At 42.3% G+C, this 20,843-nt stretch overlaps 3 protein-coding genes across 6 annotated transcripts in view; 2 read left to right on the top strand and 1 right to left on the bottom strand.

Moving 5' to 3' along the window:
• fam117bb (family with sequence similarity 117 member Bb) overlaps positions 1-7,243 on the top strand; it is a 49,510-nt gene extending 42,267 nt beyond the window's left edge. Inside the window, 4 exon segments of the mRNA XM_072685694.1 lie at positions 771-914; positions 1,694-1,925; positions 3,511-3,634; positions 3,892-7,243. Of these exon segments, the coding sequence (XP_072541795.1) occupies positions 771-914; positions 1,694-1,925; positions 3,511-3,634; positions 3,892-4,165 (774 nt within the window). The 3' untranslated portion in view covers positions 4,166-7,243.
• Positions 7,244-12,314: 5,071 nt separating this feature from the next.
• On the top strand, positions 12,315-19,330 carry carf (calcium responsive transcription factor). Of its 3 annotated transcripts, none has more exons than XM_072685693.1 (15): positions 12,315-13,026; positions 13,203-13,325; positions 13,542-13,703; positions 13,799-13,907; positions 14,131-14,248; positions 14,482-14,563; positions 14,683-14,872; positions 15,027-15,156; positions 15,282-15,425; positions 15,519-15,794; positions 16,368-16,524; positions 16,621-16,690; positions 17,955-18,067; positions 18,403-18,703; positions 19,041-19,330. In XM_072685693.1, exons 1-15 carry the CDS (start codon positions 13,024-13,026, stop codon positions 19,124-19,126), a joined length of 2,064 nt encoding a protein of 687 aa, XP_072541794.1. In that variant the 5' UTR covers positions 12,315-13,023; the 3' UTR covers positions 19,127-19,330. The 3 variants fall into 3 exon arrangements, with proteins under 3 accessions (XP_072541794.1, XP_072541793.1, XP_072541792.1); XM_072685692.1 differs by having other exon boundaries at positions 13,171-13,325; positions 15,027-15,147; XM_072685691.1 differs by having other exon boundaries at positions 13,171-13,325.
• Positions 18,780-20,843, bottom strand: part of kiaa2012 (KIAA2012 ortholog) — a 36,897-nt gene continuing 34,833 nt past the window's right edge. For both annotated transcript variants that reach the window (XM_072685689.1, XM_072685690.1), the window contains one exon: positions 18,780-20,311. In XM_072685689.1, coding sequence (XP_072541790.1) covers positions 20,137-20,311 — 175 coding nt within the window. In that variant the 3' untranslated portion in view covers positions 18,780-20,136. The remainder of the gene's footprint in view (positions 20,312-20,843) is intronic.

Here is a 20,843-nt window from a genome sequence, read left to right as displayed (position 1 = left end):
CCTCTTCATGCTGATTGAGATCCGACCACTCAAGCCCAACTCTTTAGTGCTGGAGGTTCCATGCTGGAGACGATTGTGCTGATTTGTTAGCGGGAATGTGGTTGCGTACATCTGTATGTGTGTGTATGTACATCACGGTTTACATATTTATTTGTATGTAAGTGTGTGTGTGTGTGTGTGTGTGTGTGTGTGTGTGTGAGAGAGAGATTCTAGGTTGTTCCTGTATCTCTATATGTGTCTCAGTATAGTCAGGCGGTCCTGCAGCTCGGCGAATCAGAAGCCAGAATCAGAAATCTGCCAGGGAGACTGCGTTACATAACTCACGGATCTGCAGAGTACACAACACACTGCGCTGTCACACTAGCCTGCAGTCGGTGTGTGCGTGCGCATATGCAGAATTACTGAGCTAATGTTTAGGACAGTGTTAGCAGATGAATTATTATTCATAATATTTATTGTTGGGCTTGTAATCAATGCTTCTACAGCATCCTGTGTGTTTGTTGTTTTTGCTACATGTACATATCACTAACTGGAGATTTTCAGATGTTCCTCATCACTTCTTTGTGAGCTTTAGAGGATATCACTTCATTTCCTGGCGCATCAAACAGACTGTGCACGCACACACAAGCGCATGCAGACTTGGACACCCACACATCACCATTCACGGACACATTCTTGCGCTGTTACTTTATGTATTTATTCTTTTTATTGTTTGTACGCCTCCCCTCCCATGCACTGTATAATGGCCTTGCTCCCTTTTTCTGCCCCAGGCTCCGATCCCAAAGAGCGTCCTGATCCCCATCCCCATTTCTAAATCCTCTGTCTCGCGCTTCCGCAACAGTGTTGAGGGCCTAAACCAGGAGATCGAGCGCATAATCATTCGAGACTCAGGAGAGAAAGAAGAACAGCTTATTGTGAGTAGCAGTCACTGCTGTGTAATACTGTACGCATTTCAAACATCCTCATGGACTAAGTGTGGAACATGTAGACAAACCCTGTTCTGTTGCAAAAGTCTCATTTTTTGGCAACAGCTTTGGAGGCTTGGTGGAAATTGGTGGAAAATGTTAACAAACTCCTCACTCTCAAAAACCGTCCACACTTCCATTTGGAACAACCCGGATTTTATCATCAATAAAACAGCATCGCACTTCCCATTATGGGTTGGAAATTGCACAGAACCCTAGCAACCAGAAAATGGGAGGAAAAATCCCAGTATAATCCAGTATAAAGTCATCCTTTACACCACACCCAAAACACAGTGGACAGGTTTATTTAGACAGTGTGGCACTGCACACTTATCAACCAGTGGCAAGAAGTTATCAACCTACTTTCTCATGCCGTAACCAATCCAATCCAGCCATCACCCTGCCTGCTAGGAGAAGCATCAGCAGCCAAAATGACAAGTGAAAACGATAGGATGCTGTTTATAGCACCAATCATCTTTAGTCATCAGTCTGTCCTTTGTCTTTACTGGCTAAGCAGTTTACCATTAGCACTTTACCTGTAATGCCTGTAAGGTATCTCTGACCTCTCAATAATTGGCATCATTGCATCTACACATTGCTCTAGTTTGACTGGGTGTTTTTAATCTGGTAATGAAAAACAGCACACAAACGGTACTGAAGTAACCTGTGTTTCAGTTTTCAAGTTGACCAGTGCCTTTACATCCTAGTGACTCTTGTTCTCTGTGTAGCCTCAGGATGCCCCCGACGGGCACCGCGCACCCCCTCCACTGTGCCCACGCAGTGCCAGCTCCCGCAGCATCGACACACAGACGCCCTCAGGCATCGTGGCTGGCAGTAGCCATAGCAACAGCAGCAGCCGTTCCCAGTCTGTCTCGCCCGCCTTCCTGAGTGTGCCCGGTGAGCCCTGCAGTGAGAGCCCATCGCCTAACGAGGAACCGCTCAGTGACTGCCGAGACAAAGGTATTACAACCAATCGGCATCTTTGTTTTTGCTCTAGTGTTTACATGCATACACACGAGGGGTGCTCAGCTCCTGGAGAGTTCTGGAAAGTTGCAGTTCAGCACAGTTTGGAGATTCCCCTGCTTGTAATGCTGTGTAGGTTTGCTAATCGGTTAGTCATGTTTCCCATTTCTAACAGCTCCTCAGACCTTGTGCTGAATGCCCAGCAACCATGGGCTTCTCTAAACAGCTATGTAAAGACCTGGTAACGAAAGTAATTGCTGACCACAAGGCAGCGGAAGGCTATAAGAAGAAAGTGTTTTTTCAGCTTGCAGTTTCAGTGCAGAATGTTAAGAATTGGCAGTTCAGGGAACCTATTGAGGTTTAAGATTAAATGTGGGACACCAAGAAACTCATCTGCTGGTAAGAAAGCCAAATCAAAACCTCCATATGACTTCTAAGAACCTGCAGGAAGGTTTAGTAGAGTAAAGAGTGGAGGTGCATTATTCAGTTGTGCAGCATTGCTTGCAAGCATAGTAACAGCAAATCCTGGATGCAAATCTCAAAGCATCTGTTTAAAGGCTGAAAAGTTGAAGAGGATCCAAAATGCATCAAAAACAATCACAGACTACCTGAAGAGAGACAAACCTTAGCTTGTGGAACGGCACTTATGTCTGACCTAGACCTAAATAAATAAGCTGTGCATGCAAGACGACCCAGAATATCTCAGAATTAAAGACCTTCCTGCAAAGCAGAGTGAGAACAAATCTTAAACAAGAACTGAAACATCTTAATGTTTTCAAGCAGTATTTTATGCAAAGGAGGGTTAGTTAGCTAAGGGCGCATATACTTTTAACAATTTATGGAATAACCTGAAAAGTCATGAAAAATAAGCATGCTAAAATCCAGTACTGAATAGTCCTTAAAAATTAACGGAATTGAAAAAAGTACTTAAAAGTCATGACAAATATTGTAATGAGCTCCTGTCTTCATTTTATTTAATAATATAAAACACAAACTTTTATAGTAGCATATTTGTTCACATGACCAATCGCTGCCCGTATTTTGGATGACCATGCACAGTTTTGTCCGTGGTATCATAAACGTGCATTATGTTGCCTGGACTTGTTTGCCTGGACAGTCTTTCAGCAACTAGCGTGGACCAAACATTCCCATAAACAAATTACGGGGAAATTTTTGGTCCTGGACTTTTTAGTTTTTTGGTAGTTGAAAAGTCATGGAAAGTCCATAAATTTTAATTGGTTAAAGTGTATGAATCCTAAATAATCAGTAACCACCTAAATAAGTAGAAAAATAATAATAATAAAAAAATGACCACCATCAACTACTGATTACTACGCTCTGTTCGTAACGAAAGGCTTCTAAAACTTTATTTATGTAAATAAAAATACACATAAATACAGCATACAACACCCGGAAACACCCAGGAAAAGTAATTAATACTGGCTGGAGGTAGGTGTGTTGAACAGGGAAATCTGCTAACTGTGCTGGACTTTGGCCCTCCAGGACCGAAACTGGTACCCGTCACTGGAAGCTATGCAGTCTTTCTCACTGAAACTAGCAGTAACATGTGTTCTGCTGACAGATTTGGCTCCAGGCTCCCCACTGCCCAAATATGCCTCCTCACCCAAACCCAACAACAGCTACATGTTCAAACGGGAGCCACCTGAGGGCTGTGAGAGAGTCAAGGTGTTCGCTGAGGAAACACAGTGAGTACACTGCTGCTTCTCCTGATACATCATTCATCTGCACTGCCTCTGCCTCTCTCTGTTTTCCTTCTCTTTCTTTGGTTTTCGTTCTCTGTATTTCTCTGTACTTCTTTCTTTCTCTCACTCTTTATCTCAAGCTCTTCTAACTCTGTCCCACAGTTTTGGTTCTTTCTGGCTTTGTCCCTGACCTTAATATCGTTCTCTCGCTCGCTCACTCACTCACTCATTCATTTCCCCTCTCTCCACCTCCCTCTCAGGACCAGGCCACCGCAGGAGATTCCACAGTTCCTCTGCCCGGACAGAAACAAGGTGAACTTCGTCCCGAAGAGCGGCTCTGCCTTCTGTCTGGTCAGCATTCTTAAGCCCCTACTTCCCGCTTCGGAGCTCAGCCTGAAGAACCAGGGCAGTCCGGGGCCCGTCCCAAGCGAGCCTGAACAGAGAGTATCTCGGGGGACCAGCACCCTGTCTCAGCAACCTTCCTCTTCCTCCTTGTCTTGCCTCTCGCCACACCTAGAGGATCCAGAGAGCTAGATATGCAAACACAAACAAGCCCTGCCTCCCCCGGCAACCATGTCTAAGCACAGCACCTGTTCCGAATCAAACCTGAAAAGAGAAAACCAGTAAGTTTGTAGCCGCAAAAACAAAACGGAGAGGAAAAAACAGAAGTAATTAGGGCTTTATTTTGGTAATGTCAGCTTCTATTTAATGAGATTACGAGATGCCGAAATCGCTCTTTGCTATGCAGCTTTTTAGGTTTGTACTTAAAGACCAGGAGGACGTCTTTCCTGAGGGTTTTGTGATAAGACAAGCATAGATCTATTTTTATTGCTCCTTCTACCTTTGATAGATATAACTGATTGAGTGATTGATTGATTGAGAGTGGAGATGTATGGATGAATCTCGTATGCTGTAGTTGAGCAAAGAAACGCATCCACCCATGCATACACATACAGACTGAGAGAGAGAGAGCGCGAGAAAGAGAGCGCGCAAGAGCATCTGCTCAGGCTTAGCTTTCTTCTGTGTTTGCTCTGAGCGTAAGGCTTGAGAGCCGGTGAGAGACTGTGTTGTTTTCTAATAGTTTGCAGTGTATCTCTTTTGGAGAACTGGATTTCTTTATCTTAGAGTTGGAACAATGCATCATTGGATTCAAATGATGTCTTCTGAACATTTCAAGATGACAAGACCAAGAGACCTGGTATGCTGGGTTGATGAAGGCCTCTGTCGTAGTGACCGTTTTACCAGAATGTTTCCCTCTGCTTGCGTGGCCTGGTCTGGACACCACGAGGAGAAGAGCAGGAAAGGACCGTTTTTTTTTTTTTGTTTTTTTCCCCCCATTATTATTTTATTTTTATTTTTTTCTTTGAGATGGACTGGTTGACCTCTACTGGCCTTTACACACACCCTCCCTCCCTCTCTCTCCATGGCCAGTGAGAGGAATAATGAAAAGTGAGGAGAACGAGGAGGGGGGGGAGCCGGAGAGAGAGATGGAGCAAAGACGAGTGCTCTGCAAACGAGATGCCTTTGTTTGCTTGGCCGTAAAAATGCGTTTGAAATGCATTTGGGTCCAAATGCTGAACTTCAAACACATCAGGGAACAAAGAGTGAGTGAGTGAGCGAGAGAGAGAAGTGAATGAAGAGATGCTGACGGCCAGGATGAATTGAGAGAGAGTGTGTGTGTGTGTGTGTGTGTGTGTGTGTGTGTGTGTGTGTGTGTGTGTGTGTGTGTGTGTGTGTGTGTGTGTGTGTGTGTGTGTGTGTGTGTGAGTGAGTGTGTGTATGTGTGTGCACGCACGCGCATGTGTGTGGTTTCTCTCACTCTTCTCACAGACTGATAAGGCTTAGACTGTTGAATGGAGGTCACTGTGACACTGAGGGAAAACAGGTTGAATTCATGAAATGCGAGTCAGCTTTTCAACTGTACTTTAGTTAACAGTTCTAAACTAATGCAGCTTAGTCCTGGAGCGGATTGGGTTGTCCCTACAGAATCGCTAATAACACGGCCGCCTGTTCTGAGACTGAGCTTAAACCAGCATCTCAATGCGAAAGAATGTGGATCGTTTCTTTAATCCATTACTTCTAGAGTGCATCGCTACCATTCATGGTGTTTAGAAAGGTGAAAGTAGAGCACAGCTGTGTGTAAATGCATGCATTCTAGGAAATTTCAGTGGCATTCGTTTCACTTTGCCTCTCCGGAGGTTAAGAGTCGCAGTCGTTCCCCGTTGCTGAACCCGCTTCATTCCAGATCTCTCTTCCTCAGTGTCACAGAGCTGACAGTAATAATAAACACTCCTCGCCAAGTGGTTCAAGTCTTTCGTTAAGGTTCTCTTATATGCTGTAGATTATTTTTGTATTGATAGTGGTGTTTTACTTGTTGTTGTTTTTTTTTTTTGTTTGTTTGTTTTCTTTTGGAAACTTGTTGTAATAATCGACTATTGGCTCACAGGCGATTAGGAGAGGCCGATGTGATCCCTCTACAGACCTGTCCAAAGAAAATGGCTGCTATGGTGCATACTCACAGTCAGTAGTGCTTTGAAGCCAAGAGGAGAGAGTTCAAAAGAGAGAGAGAGAAAGAGAGAGAGGCATAGAAAATACATAAGAGGATGATAATGCAAAACAGAAGCTAGTTGACTGTTGTTCTTCAGTTTGCCTGCGCACAGGATCAATAAAGAGAGCCTTCAGGTGCCAACCTGTGTTAAGAAATGACGCGAAGACCAAAGCCGTGGAGTGTCTGCTTACTCGTGCTTCCGTCACCCTAGTGGCTTGGTTTGCTGGAGCTCAGATGCTCAGCTTGAGCTCCTCGCAGTTCTGCTGCGTTCCTGTTTTCTGCTCATTGTCGTTAAGGTTACTTTGCGCTTTAAGAAAACCATGAAAATCACGAACTTGGAGGAAGGGGAATAAAGAAAGAAATAAAATAACGAAAAAAATGTCGCACTTTTTGCCAGTGTTGCAGATCAGCTTTTAACAGCAACCATTCCTTACTGAAACAAAGCTCTTACACGTCTGAAATCTCCATTCTCACACACATAGTGATTACCGCTGTAGGTCTATACTCAGGAATAGAAACCTTAAGTTCTCCCCTACGACTAGATCTGAACGTTACTCTTTTGAAGACAAAGACTTTGTGCTATTAAGAACATTTTGTATCTTCTTAGTAATATGTACCTATATTTAAGTAGAGAGTACTTTCAGTGTAGGGCCAATTTTAATACATTTTGATAAGGACGGAGGCCTTAATTTTCTCTTTCTATTTAGTGTGCTACTTAGTTTGTGAGAAAGAGACCGAGCTTCAGCAGGGTGAGAAGCAGCTTTGCTAGTCGTGCAAAGTTGGGCCACATTGACCTACTCATCAGTGAACACGTGGGGGATCATGAATGCAATAAAGCGCAGTGTAGACATGTCTTTTACAGTCATCCTTACATTGCACATCTAGATCTGCTCCAGCACAGCTTCAACACTGTTGTAGGCCTTTGATCTTTTACTCTTTATAAGACATGTCTTCTGTTTGTTTGTTTGTTTGTTTGTATGTTTTTTTTTTCATACAGTTCATGTACTCTGGTGTTCGTATGGCTGTATGTAACTGAAAAAATAAAGTTGCAACAAAAAAAAAAAGATCTCGGAGGTGTGGAGTCCAGCTGGATGATTTGACTTTCTTTTTCTTTGCAATTACCAGAAACTAAGGCTGGCTTTATTTCTATGATCACATATCAGTGGTGCGAAATGTCCAAAGAAAGTCCAAGAATGTTGAACACAAACCTTTTAACCCTGAGGATCATTAGAGATGTAGCTCTTTCCCTGCTGAGATCAGAAATCTCGAGTAATGAAAACATTTTTCTCTTGGTGCTCTTGGGTTCATGAAGGCAAACAGAACTCTCCAAGTGCCTCCAAGGAGAACTCACTCCTGCCACCCTGTGGAGGAACTCACCATAGAGAATATGTCACCATGTGAAAAAGATCAGCTTAAAGGAAACATCAATGGGCTTCCTTCACCAACCGTTGTTAAGAAGATTTTTTTCTGTGCAATTTACAAACATAATAGGATCCATCACTATAAGGATTCTGCAGTTTATAAATGCCATGAATCTGTCAGAGACTTTTTGTTAGGACTTATTTAAGAACATTTTTGGATACATATTGGTTAAAGAGGGCCATATATCTTTAAGTTATCGTGTTGGTTAAGATGACGTTGATCTTGAAAGGAAGAAATTAAACCAAAAATGTCCTCCTATTAGTTTAGTAAGGTCTCGGACAACCGCAGCCATGAAGCAATTCATGACCCACGCTTATCATTTTGTACTTTTTAGTTAGCTAGTACTCTGTCCTTGCTCTCTTCAGTTCCCCTCAAGTATACATGCAGTTCATGATTTGGTGATGCAGCCAAAGCAATGTAAGAAGCCACATTCTACTTTATATCTTCAGCTGAAAAGTAGGACAGCAGTATGTCTGACTACTCTATAATTTGTTGCTAGGTTGAAGATATCAAATCCTCAATCACATGAATAGCAATTAGAGTTATGTATTTATTTACATACATTTTGCACAAGTTGCACAAAACGTACATGAATTGGTTGGGATGTAAAAATTCTTAGATGTGGTTTTACAAGCCAATTAAATATCCTGTTATATTTAATGAGTGAAACGTACTGAATTTCCTTTTATTCAGGGCTTGTGGGGAAATACCATAGCATAGATTGAGTTTTAGCACTGTTACAAGAACATAGTATTATTATTTTTTTATTATTCTCAAATATTTCCGGAAATTGTTGCTGTTCCCTCTGTCTCTTCTTTGTGGGTGTGTCCCAAGTGCATACTAATTACTAATACTGACTAGTTTTTGAGTATGAACTGTAGTATAGATAAGTGTCCAAGTTGAGTACATTCAAATATCCAAGATACAAACTCCCAACCGGTCAGTTTTTGAGTGTGGTTTTGATGGACACTATTATCCCACAATGCAATGTGAAATGGAAAGGGAGAAGCGACTCACACCTGATACAATTTTTAACAAAAGGACTTAATGTGTGTCGACCGAGCGACAAGCGACCAGTCTTTTCAATATGGGAGTATGTATTACGTAGCCACTAGTTAAGATTTCCTCAACTTTATGTAAATGAATTGTGTATGTTAATACTTTGTGTACTAAGTTACCCTGGCCACACTTATAAGGTCAACATATAGTCTATTCCTTATAGTATTATTGTGTCCTATTGGTGTAGTGTGAGGTTCGCTAGCTGAAGAGATGGTAGCTGGACGTCTGGGTTAGCTTTAAGCCTAGCACCCGCTCGCTTGCTTCCTTAGCTTTTGCTTTGTAATGCGCCGCTAATGAGCTTCCCTTCAGCAGACACTGGCACAGTACAGGTGAAGCCAAGGACGTTGGAGAGAAGAGATTGTATCAGCCATTCGGCAACCGATTTAGTCTAGCACAGATACCTGCTCACTTCCTCAGGTTTCATGTCTCCACTGCTTCTGAGCTTCTCTTCTGTGGACCCTGGCACAGGCAAGGCCGTTGCGCTTTGCCGCATCACAGTTTTAGTTGTCGACAGTATGCTGGGTGTGCGTTCGTTTTGGAGAGTGAATAAAATGAGCCAAGACCAATGCATTACAGTTTGGGAGTTTTGGACTATATTTTACAGCTCTGACTTCTAGTTCTGTTTCATTTCAGTAAGTGAGCAAGTCCTTGTCCTGTCCAGCAGTAAAACAGCCCTGAAGCTTTGACACTGTAGTGTCAGGGTAAAACATGCTGAGTCGGTTGGGATTTTACCATAATTAATATGATCTCTCTCTCATTGTGTGCTGACCTCAGTAGTGTAATGCTTTGTCTACAGTGTTACAGAGTTCATATCAGTGAGAGCGCTGGGCCGCCCGCCGTCATAGGCTGTGAGTGCTGTTGTTGAAGCGAGCTCTTGTGCATGCATGAGTGTGTTAGACGGGTTAAAGTGTGGGTATGGCTGAAAGATGTTTGAAACTGTGCAGTCATGCAAGCTTCCCAGCCGATGTCCAGTAGTCGACCCAGCCCCCCCTTTTGTGAGGGCTTTTGTGAACGTAGGGACAAAAATGTTCACACGGAGGACAGTGCAGAGGCCTTGTCCAAACAGGGACTTTTTCCCCAGTGACTTCCTAACCCTTTGCCCCCACCACCAGCAGCCCTGTACAGGATGGCCCACAGCTTGCTAACGAGGCCAGAAACAAGCCAGCATCGCCCAGACCAGTCATTCAGACATAACAGCCTCACCACTGACTCTTAGAGCTATACAAAAGTGAGCATCCTACATTACAACACAGACTGACTGACTATCTGATAAAGTGAGCTCTATAACTTACAGCTGAACTCTATGGCTGGGTGAAATGGAGGAGGGGCTTCAGGCAGATGGACTGAACTCATGGGCACATGTTGACCAGACTCTATTCATGCATGCATCCCAGGCCTAGGCTGTCTGGTCTGCCTATAAGAAATATGCAGGGCGGGGGTTGGAGGGTAGACCGTTTAAGGCCAGGTCACGTAATTGGAGCTGGCATGTGTTTAGCACAGCAAGGGGTTCGACTGAATGGACTAAGATGCCTCTTGTTTTTTGAGATACATTGTTTGGTCAGGAGCTGCTTTTGTAACTATGCCTGTCCTAGTTCTCCTACAGATCCAAAGCCATTCCAATGGAATTATGAAAATAATGAGTTTTTTTTACAAACATGCATACAGTTGCATGCAAAGTCTGGGCATTCTCCATTTTTTGGTGCTACAAACAACTTCTGCATCAAACTATTCTGCAAATGATTGATGTACATGCTCAGTTACTAGTTAAAATAACGTGGAAATCAAATAGTAATTGTAATATGCACAAAAGTGTGGGCACTACTAAGTCAGTCTTTAGTAACTTTACTTTTGGCACACCAAAAGTAGAGTCAAAGAGTTCCAGTTTAACTTCATCAGTCTACAGCACTTCATCCTGAAATGCCTCTTTTATGTAGATCATGTTTGTGCAAGCAATGCCGCACAGTAGAATAGTGCACCACCAATCCAGCTGAACCTTCTTGTCGACCCTTCCATGCTTTTTGGCCAGCATATGAGCAGTTCTATCTGAGTTTTCTGATCTTCTGGCTCTCAGTGTCTAGCTTCATGGGTGAGCCCATGGCCTTTGAGTGTTAGTATACAGTTTATAGAGTCACAGAGTTTTCTTGTTTCCCCAAGTTTATTACTGCTTAGAGTCCCCCAATATTTAGAAACAACCCTGGCCAGATCACTTACACACTTGCAGAGCACTTTGATAGATTCTCTGACACATGCAAATGCACTCCCTTCTCTCACACACACTATATCCCCTTGTCCAGCCCTCTTCCTCTCTCTCACAGACCCAGTGCCATTTGACATCAAAGGTGCTGTGTGTATGAGGTTGTGCGAGATTGTCAGTCTCCCTCTCCGAAAGTTCCCCTCTCAGGCCTTGAAGCTATTCTTTCTCTAATCTCTCTGACTGTGGGTCAGACCGGGACAGGCCTCACTCCCAGCCTGGGATTACAGGCCCAGATTCCTCACTTTTTCTCTTCGCCCTGAGCGTGCAACCCTCATTGTTACAGGCTCAGCTCAGACACTGTGCTGTTAGTTTAAACATGACAAAGGATCAGCTGGTTCAACACAGTCATCCACAGAAGCACTTCTCCAGGTCCAGCGCTTCCACCAATCTTTTCCTGTTTTTGCTGGTGGAATGCTGAGACAGAGGTTTCCTGACTAAAGAATAAACAGTGTCTACGCATGAAGATTTAGGAATCATTATCAGTCACTGTAAAGAGAAAATGCCCCAAACTGACCACCAGTTCTATGTCACAGACAAAGACATACCCCACCCCAACCTAACCAGCCCAGCACCCCTGAAATGGATAAATAACCAAATACAAGTGCATCTTAAACCCAATAGCTAAAAAAAACCCATTTCAAATCTCTTTCTTGTCGGAGTCACACAGTTGGCTCCCCATAGTGGTGAAAAAGGGCACAGTTCATCTGATTTTCCCTCACTGGTTTGGCTTACCTTCACTTTAACATGGCAGGGAACCTCTTAACCCTCAGAGCCCTTAACAAGCCACTGATCATAAAAAGTAACATCTTTACATATTTGTGCTTTGGGATGGATTCTGGGATGGATTTTTTTTTTGTTTTAATTATGAATTTTCTCACTTTGGCTTTAACAGAAGTTATATATAGTATATATATAGACTAATATACTGTATATGATGAGTTATTTATAACTCATGAAGAGATACACCTGATCCAACCCAATGGACTTGAATAATATCACAGATCATAGCTATATTTGCTACAAAAAAACAAACTAATATATATATATATATATATATATATATATATATGCTGTTTGACTTTGGCATGCTGTGAAATTCTGATTATTAACCTTATTATTTATTTATTTATAATAAGCTGAAAACGTGTCGGAGTGGGGGCTGCTGGGATATGTAGTTTTACTCACATTTACTCAGGAGGAGGCGTCCAAAGCTTTTCAGATTATTAATGCGTATTTGATTTATTTGTATTTAATTAGTTTATTGATGTAATGGAGTAAATTATCATCAACAATATATTAATAGTACATCATTATTTATGTTAAAAAAAAAATGAATAAATAACACCTGCTATTAGAGCCTCAACGGTCTACGGTACGGCAGCCGCAGAGGTTCACCCAGCTCCTGCCGTCCTGCGTTTCCTTGTATGCGGGGACCGGGAGCTGGACGAAGACGAGGTTGGGCAGACTCGTTCTGGATTTCAGCTCTATTTATACGGACTGCAGCCGGGCTTCAGCTCCGCGTTTGGACGCTCGCACTGGGGGTATCTTTATGCTATTTAAAGACCGGTTTAAAGCCGCCCCAGCTAGCCGTCAAGCTTTCTGCAAAGACAACATGGCGTTTAGACAGAAAACGACGTTATTGTCTCCATCACTAAATGGAGTAACTCATTAAACCCTGTGATCTAGCTTTTACCTACTGCTGACTTACCAGTGTAGCACCAGTCAGCCAGCCAAGCATCATCGCCCTCCTTTCACTATGAGCCCTTCCACCTAAAATTTAGATCACCAGTTGTTAGCTAATAGGCTAACACACACTGTTCTCCAGGTTGTTTATTAGGGGTAATTATCTACAGACTGCAGGAGCTCATAAAATGCTACCCCTATTTATTTCAAAATGCTGTGTTTATGGCATGTGGATTGAATAGAGCTCTATGAATGCATCAATGCACAGTAAAATGAACAATACTGGAAAAAAAACACCTGCTGTAAAAATGGCATTTTAAACATCAGGAAAACATGTAACAACAAGAAGATATCAGAAGCACTAACAGTAAACTGGTAGCCTACAGTTTAGTGTTGGCTCAGTTGGCTGTATAATGGCTAGCACCCATGGTAAGTACCCTAACCATAGATTTTATGAAATACCTTATTGAGAGAAAAAAAAACAACAACAAAGAATTATTATAGCCTTGTCCGAACATCCAGTTTATTCAGTACTAGCTTGTACATTGTGCTAAATTCATCATCCCTCCTTAGACTTCGACTCAGAGTTCATGCCTGCTATACAGGACATGGAGGAGCTGGAGAGAAACGTGGGAAAGGCCTGTGAATTTCTGCAGGTTGAGTCCAGGTCAACAGAAAACGACAGTGTGAACAAAAGCACGGAACCCCTGACGAATGGATCAGAATCGGTGAGGCCGTTTGATCAGAACAGCATCATTAAATTGTCATTCATTAATGTTCTGCACCATATTCAGCCTGAGCTGTGGTATGTTGTCGCTACAGGCCTGGACTGAAGCAAAGTCTGTTTTAGACCATCAACTGATTTCAGAGTAATTGAAGCGTTGATGGAATTGCAGGTGCCAGTTGAGTGTGTCTACACTGCATCATTTTTTCCTGTCTTACAGGAGCTGGATAAAAACACAGATGGGCACCTTAAAGAGGATTCGTCCACAGCTTCCGTGTCTGAGAATCCTGCATCCTATCAGAATTCGTCCCCAGGTACTCTGCGAACGGGTGGTGTTGTCATTTTTGATCCGGATGGAAGACCACTTCAGTGTGAGCGCATGGTGAGGACAGGGCTGGGTATATCTTAGATTAATATTAAACTTTTAATAAATGATATCATGCATATGAAATGTCATTGTATTAATGTTATTCCCAGGTGATTGGGCAGTCAGAGAATGGACAGTTATATGTTATTCCATCCAGCCAACTGGGAGGAACACAGGTGTTGCTGCCCAATGGACAAGTGCTGAATGCAGCAGTTTTAGGTAACCTGATTTCAGTGATGCTAAATAAATATAACTGTTTGGTCAGCTTGATGGTTGATTTGCTGTGTACCTCAGAGGAGACCTTGTAGAGATTTAACAAAATGACATGAGGAAGATGATGAAGGTCCTTTTGGGAAGTAGTGTGTAGGTGTAGGTGTAATACGCATTCACATAGCTGGGCTGGAATTGAACTTTTGGGTGTGAATGTCTGCTCTTTGCGTAGCCAGTACCAGTCAAGAGAACAAGCCAACTCTCACTGCAGCTGCCAGTGACGGTAGTGCCAACACTCCAACCACTGTAGCACCTCCAAACCTTTCAACTGTCAAGGCTCAGACAGTAAGGTGGGTTTAATATTTACATCACATATTAAACTTGGTGTATGTTAGTGTTCTAGTTAAGGTTCTAACTGAATCTAACTGGTATACGTGGTGTTACACTGAGGTTCCTGATGTTTCTCTATTTTGTAATGTTAAACTAATGACAAGGAACTAAAACATTTGTCTCTGTTCTAAAGCTGGTACCAAAATACTCCCCTTCCGCCCTCTAATTTGTGATTGAATTTATTTGTGATCAGTTCTCCAGATGGGTTTGTGTCTTCATCCAAGTGTCTGCCTACAGGTGCACCAAACTGGGCAAAGAGGCTTCGTAGTTGTGAGGTACAACATCAGAACAAACACAGAAAACAATAGAGTATCTGCTGCATTCGCGATTTCTTTATAAATGCATCTGGTGTCATTTCAAACTTGGCTAATGAAGCTTATTTTGTGTGGAGCAGAAGATCGGGGACTCATACCGGGGTTACTGTAACACAGAGGCAGAGTTAGAGGCTGTGTTACTCCTGCACAAGCAGCATACTCACTCTGTGTTTGGCACCCGCCAGTCTCCCTCACCAGCCAAGCCTGCCTCGCGTCTTATGTGGAAGTCTCAGTACGTGCCTTATGATGGCATTCCATTTGTAAATGCAGGTGAGTGCACTTTTTTGGCCAGGATATCATTTTTTTGTTTGTTTGTTTTTTACAGTGATTATGTATATTTTTCTTAGTCACTATTTGACCACATTACAAGCATGTAAATGTGGTCCTACAGTGTGTGTGTGTGTGTGTGTTTGTTGTTTATTAGGAAGTAGAGCTATCGTGATGGAGTGTCAGTTTGGACCGCGGAGGAAAGGGGTCCAGCCCAAAAAAGGCACTGCACAAGAAGCCAGTCAAAATTCCAGTTACAAAGCTACCTGTCCTGCCAGGTACATACGGTATAATACGTCCATTCGCACAATTGTTGTTGTTAATGGTGGTTGTTATCATGCCTAGGAAGTATAAGGTTTGCTTAAACAGCCTACAGTATTTGGTGCTTAATACAAAATGTTACCTCCGGCAGAATATACATCAAGAAAGTTCGGAAATTTCCTGACTATAAGGTTCCAGTAGACCCCAAAGTGGACAAGAAGTTAGTACGGCAGGAGCAGGAGAAAGCCTTCTGCAACCTAAAGAAGAAATTGTGGGATACTGGGGGTGTCATACGGTATGATCACCTCTGAATCTGAAGCTCTATATATACTGTGATGTACTGTTCTTTTAAGTTTCGCACTCACAATAGCTATTTCTCCTCAAACAGGTACTATATTCAGCTTCCTACCCAGAAGGCCCACCTTTATCATGATATAGATATGACAGCCTTCCCCCCGGTCCCTGAGCAGCCTGGCTTTCCAGAAGAGGAGAATGAGGATGAGGACGAAGATGAGGAGGAAGTACAGAGAGAAGGAGAAGAAGATGTAGTTGAGGAGGATGTCAGTTTGGTCCCGTCTCGACTGCACCCTCTAGTGGCGGAGAAGATCAATGAGCTGGTGGCACAGGGATTTAACCAGGTCTACGCTATTCGCAAGCAGCTCAGGTATGACTTGGAGCACTGTTCAGCTGAGCTTAGTAGCTGGATCTCACACAGCTTGTCTAGTCCCTGTGGAGAAGTATTGCCAATAGAATAGGACTCTCTGCAGCAGATCAACATGAAGCTATTGACACCATGTCTAATGCCAGGTGTGGGCTAAAGGGGTATAAAGCCTCCCAGCATTGAGCTGTGGAGCAGTAGAAGGTGCTCCATCTAAAACTTTTGGGATGAGTTGAGGATGATGTGGGGTAGTGATCATTCAGATTGCTGAATGCAATCAAATGTTCACAGTAATGCTCTAAAATCTAGTTGAAGTCATTCTCTTGGCTCCCACAAAAGCAGAAGGAATATTTCATAGCATGTTCCACTTTGGTCTTTAGAACAGCAAGGGTTTTATGAGCTGAATACTGCCTTACTGATTCCTGTTCTCAACTGAACCTGAACAGATGCTTGAAACACTAATATGCATGATTGTATTACACAACACAGTTATGGGTGAGTACCTAATAAAAAGGCAACTTAGTCTAATGCAAGAAAACCACTGTTCATTAAAATCTGGTTGTATTTGCACTTCATCAGGAGGTTTGTAGAACGTGAGATGTTTAAGGCAGACACGGTACCAGAGAGACACAATCTGTGTTACTTCCCCACTGTCAACGACATCAAGAACCACATGCACGAGGCTCAGAAAACTCTGCAGCTGACAGATGGAGTACTGGTCTCCACAGGACTGGAGGTGTGGATTTGAAGTATTCTGTATGTTGCTAGACGAGCAGGAAAGCTGCTGAAGGTTTTTGAGTTGACTTTTCTTTTTTGAATCTCTCCTTGACAGTGGAAGCCAGAGGGTGAGCACCTCCTTACTGAGACTGTGACCTTGACTCTGACACCTGCCTCTGTCAATGGTAAAATATCAATATGGCACTGAAAAAGTCTTGATTTTAGATGCCTCATCTTAGATAGGGGTAATAAAACTGGAGTCTAATTTGCTCTAGGCAGCAGGAAATCATATAGAAGAACAAATGCTGTATTACTGTACATGCTTATGTCCAGCCTTTCCTGAAAAGTACATCCAAGAGTTTGCAAAAGTCCCTAATGAGTCTCCCCACCTAAGAGTTGATTGAAAATGCACAAAAACATCTGACATATGTTACCAGTGAATGTCACATATTTGCGTAAAGTTCAGTATTTACTCAGGAGTCAAGCAGGTTTTTCCACCATATTCATACTTTTCTTACTTTTATTTTCAGTGTGGTTTCAGACTTTCCGACCTCATGGTAGATACAGTAAAAAAAACATGTAATATCTGTATATATCTAATATACAGTTCATCTGAATGCTTATAGGTAAAGGTGCACGTATTTGTCACAAATGTGTCCTCCGCATTTAACCCATCTGGTAGTGAACACACACTCACACACACACACATGTGTTAGGGGCAGTGAGTACACACACACACCCAAAGCGGTGGGCAGCCAACTCCAGCGCCCGGGGAGCAGAGAAGAGAGGTAAAGGGCCTTGCTCAAGGGCAGTGGCAGCTGGCCGAGCCCGGGAATCGAACCCACAACCCTTATCGATATCCCGGCGCTCTAACCGCTGAGCCACCACTGCCCACATGTTTTCTAGTATGTCAACATAAATACACTATATGTTTGTGGATACCCCTGAATGTTTGTGGACACCCCTTCTTCTAGATGCATTCAACTACTTTGAACTACTAAGTTGCACCCATTACTAACACAGATGTACAAATGCACACACACAGCAGGTTCAGTCCCTGAACTCTAGATTCTCTGGAACAGATAAACATTAACCTATTGTCATCATGCCTAATGCCAGGCGGGGGCTAGAAGAGTGTAAAGCCCCCCCCCCCCCCCCCCCCCCCAGGTTTGAGCTGTGGAGCAGTGGAACTGTCTTCTCCTAGATGATGGTGCTCCATCCAGTTCTATTGGGCTGAATACGATCAAATCTTCACTGCAGTGATATGCATAAAATCGATTGTCTTCTCTGTGCAGTAGAGACAGATGCGCCAACAAAAGCAAGATAAACTCTTTTTTTAATAGCCTTAATTTAAGAAGAAACAATGAATGAGCAGGTGTCCCAGTACTTTTGTCCATATAGTGTACATTTAAGGAGTGATAGGAGGAGTAATTGGTCTTCTTTTCTCAGTAAACTCTCCGAAGGAAGGACTCTTAGAAGGAAGTGATACTCTTTGTCCTGAGGCTGTTCAGCTCTTTAGCTCTCTGACCTCACTCCAGCCCAAGATCTTTGCACAACTGCAGGTAAGCCAATAATGACTTCTCATATACATATACACACAAACACACACACACAAACACAGTTATTTTAAATATATGCAGAGCTGAAGTGGTGTCTGCATGTGTACAGGTGTTGCCCTAGCTGATCTGATTAAACCCATACCTTCATGAGTCTTGATTTGAAGTGTTTAACGAAAGAGTAATACTCTGATTAACAGAACAATCAGTCAAGTAGTAGCGTGCTACTTTGCATGTTAATGTTTATTTGTTAATCATGGAGCACATCTGTACAGTAATGATTGATGAATAGTACCTTACTGCAATATTACAGTTAATATGGGTTTATTCTTTTATGTCAGGGTGTTCAGTTGCAGCCAGCCATGTGTCCAGCAGAGGGCTCTCTTGCACAGCAGCCTGTTTCAGCAGCAGAGCCCACTGACCCCTCCAACTCTCTGAACCCTCAGTCTCTGTTCCTGAATCCTTCTTGCTTCCTGCAGTCTACCCCCCCTGCTGGAGAAGTTGCAGCTGTACCTCCGGGACTGCTTGAGACGGGTCAGCTGGTTAACTTCTCCACTGTGGACACTGAGGGGGGTGTCGCACAAATTCTACTGGGAGACGGACAGCCAATTCCAGTGCGTGTTGTGGATCCATCCAGCATAGGTGAGACGTGGAGTGAGTAATACTGCAACCACCTAGATATAGTTGCTGTCATGCAAAAACCTTTAATCTCCTTTTTTTTAATTTAATAAACATTTTAGCTTAATCTGGCAGATGTTCTTTACATACAAGACTTTTCCATTCTGTAGTTGACATTTTGGAGATGCGACAGTGACGATATATTTTTATTTCTAAGTGGGATTTCTGCTGATGTGCCGAATACATGACCAGTATGAAATCATAACACAGCAATTCACTGCAGGTTTAAATCTTGAGGTCCTTACAAGAACAATGTCCCTGAACTAGGCAACCTAAAGTTCTGTTCTTGTGTCTTTCATAGCACTGCAAGCTCCAGTGGAGGCAAAAGATGGCAGTGGGGTGAAGCCTCCTGACATTTCAACCGAGCAACCCAGAGACCAAGGCTAGACCCACCATGAGACTGGTGAAGACTCATGTCCTGCTATTTCTGACAATGAAACTGATCAAGGAGGACTGAATTACTGTGCACTGTATTACTGACTGAACATGGCAGCCTATGCAATGTTTCCATGTCTCTTTGTTTTTCTTTACTGCTGTATTAATTTATTAAGTGTGAGGATGAGCATTAAATGCAGAACTGGATGGATGAGATGAAAGCGATGTATGTTTTTTTTTTTTTTTTATTTCCTTGCTTTTATATCTTTGACAGAAATGAGCCTGAATGAGTAGTGAGAAGTTAGGCATCAACAAAGTTAGGGCTTTTCAGATATAAGGAATAGTCCCAAATGATTCCCAAAAATCAATCAGATCACTGATGTACTGTGTGATTTGTTGATGCAGTGCTTTGTTTCCATTTTGCAAGGCAGATTTTATACAGAATTTTAATTTACAAGATAATATTAGACTGAATTATTTCACACCATGGATGGCTTCTATTTGAAAATATTTCTCCTGAACCTTTAAGATGAGGAACTGAACGATTCAATGTATACATAGAGACGTACACATCATGACATTTAGGTCTTTTGGTAGGGTGTTCAAATAGACTCCCTTCCTCTCACAAAAACACTGTATCTCTAAAATAGCAATAAAAAATACTCTTATTTAATAACTTTCAATGGAAATCAGTGTATAAAGATCTGAAGCATTTCTATTGGCCCATTCATTATGAAATCTTGACTCAATGTGAGGAACACCTTCCATTTTTAATTTGCCAAAAGCTAAAAAGAGTGTACTTTTTGTAAAACTGCAGTTCTGGTCAAATTGTGTTGTGAAAGTTCAAAAACGTTCACAGAATTGCTATATGTATATGATTGCATATATATGCGTAATCCATCCTAAACATTAACAGTCCTAACAGTCCAGCTGTGAATATTGTGTTCATTTGATAGTTTGAGAAATAGTTCTCCATCAGTTTGAGCTGGATCAGTCCCATTATCCGGTGGTAGCATTGGAAGCTACAGCACATCTTTCACCAGGTCCTCTGGAGGTTCCACTAAGCCCAACAGTTTCAGCAGACTGAAGTAAGAGAACACCCAGGGACGAGAGACATCCTGTGTCTGCTCCAGGCCCTCGGTCTCTACAAAAAGACTTCTGTGGAACTTGAGTTGTTGCTCCAGTGCTGCCCTCTGCCTGTGAGAGAGAAGAATGCAGCATGTCTGGTGAGACCTCCATGTTCTGGATTATTATTCACGCTTACAGTAATAATAATCATAGCTTCACAGTATCAAACGAAGATTAATGTTAAGGTAAAGAATAATAAGATAAAGAAATGCTTTCTAGAGTACTGCTGTTTTAAATATCTGGATGATAATCAAGCTGCAGTTAAATAGGTTTCTAATTCAAATAATTAAGTGATGGAATTATTTTGGGGGGGAAACTCCAATGATGCCTAGTTTTATATAAAAAAGTGACTTAACTACATTCATTTCTAATTATTATATCTCCCAGTTTTACTGACTGAATTCAAATTACTGCAACACAGTAAGATATCAAATAAGTGTGTAAATGTTTTTCCCCAATTTTATTTAAATTATAAATATTTTGCAGTTTTATCTCATTATCACAACACAGGGAAAACATTCAACTTAAGGGGTTTAACACATTGAAAGCAAAAAAGGGATAAATATCAGTAATGAAAAACAAAAATTACGAAAAGGAGAAT

This window comes from Salminus brasiliensis, chromosome 8 (assembly GCF_030463535.1).
Source record: "Salminus brasiliensis chromosome 8, fSalBra1.hap2, whole genome shotgun sequence".
Lineage (NCBI taxonomy): Eukaryota > Metazoa > Chordata > Actinopteri > Characiformes > Bryconidae > Salminus > Salminus brasiliensis.
This window is presented reverse-complemented; position numbering and strand designations above follow the sequence as displayed.

Coding starts and splice junctions, on each gene's coding strand:
- carf (XM_072685691.1), top strand. Junction 13,326..13,541: donor TGACGAATGGATCAGAATCG/GTGAGGCCGTTT, acceptor CCTGTCTTACAG/GAGCTGGATAAAAACACAGA. Junction 18,704..19,040: donor TGTGGATCCATCCAGCATAG/GTGAGACGTGGA, acceptor TGTCTTTCATAG/CACTGCAAGCTCCAGTGGAG.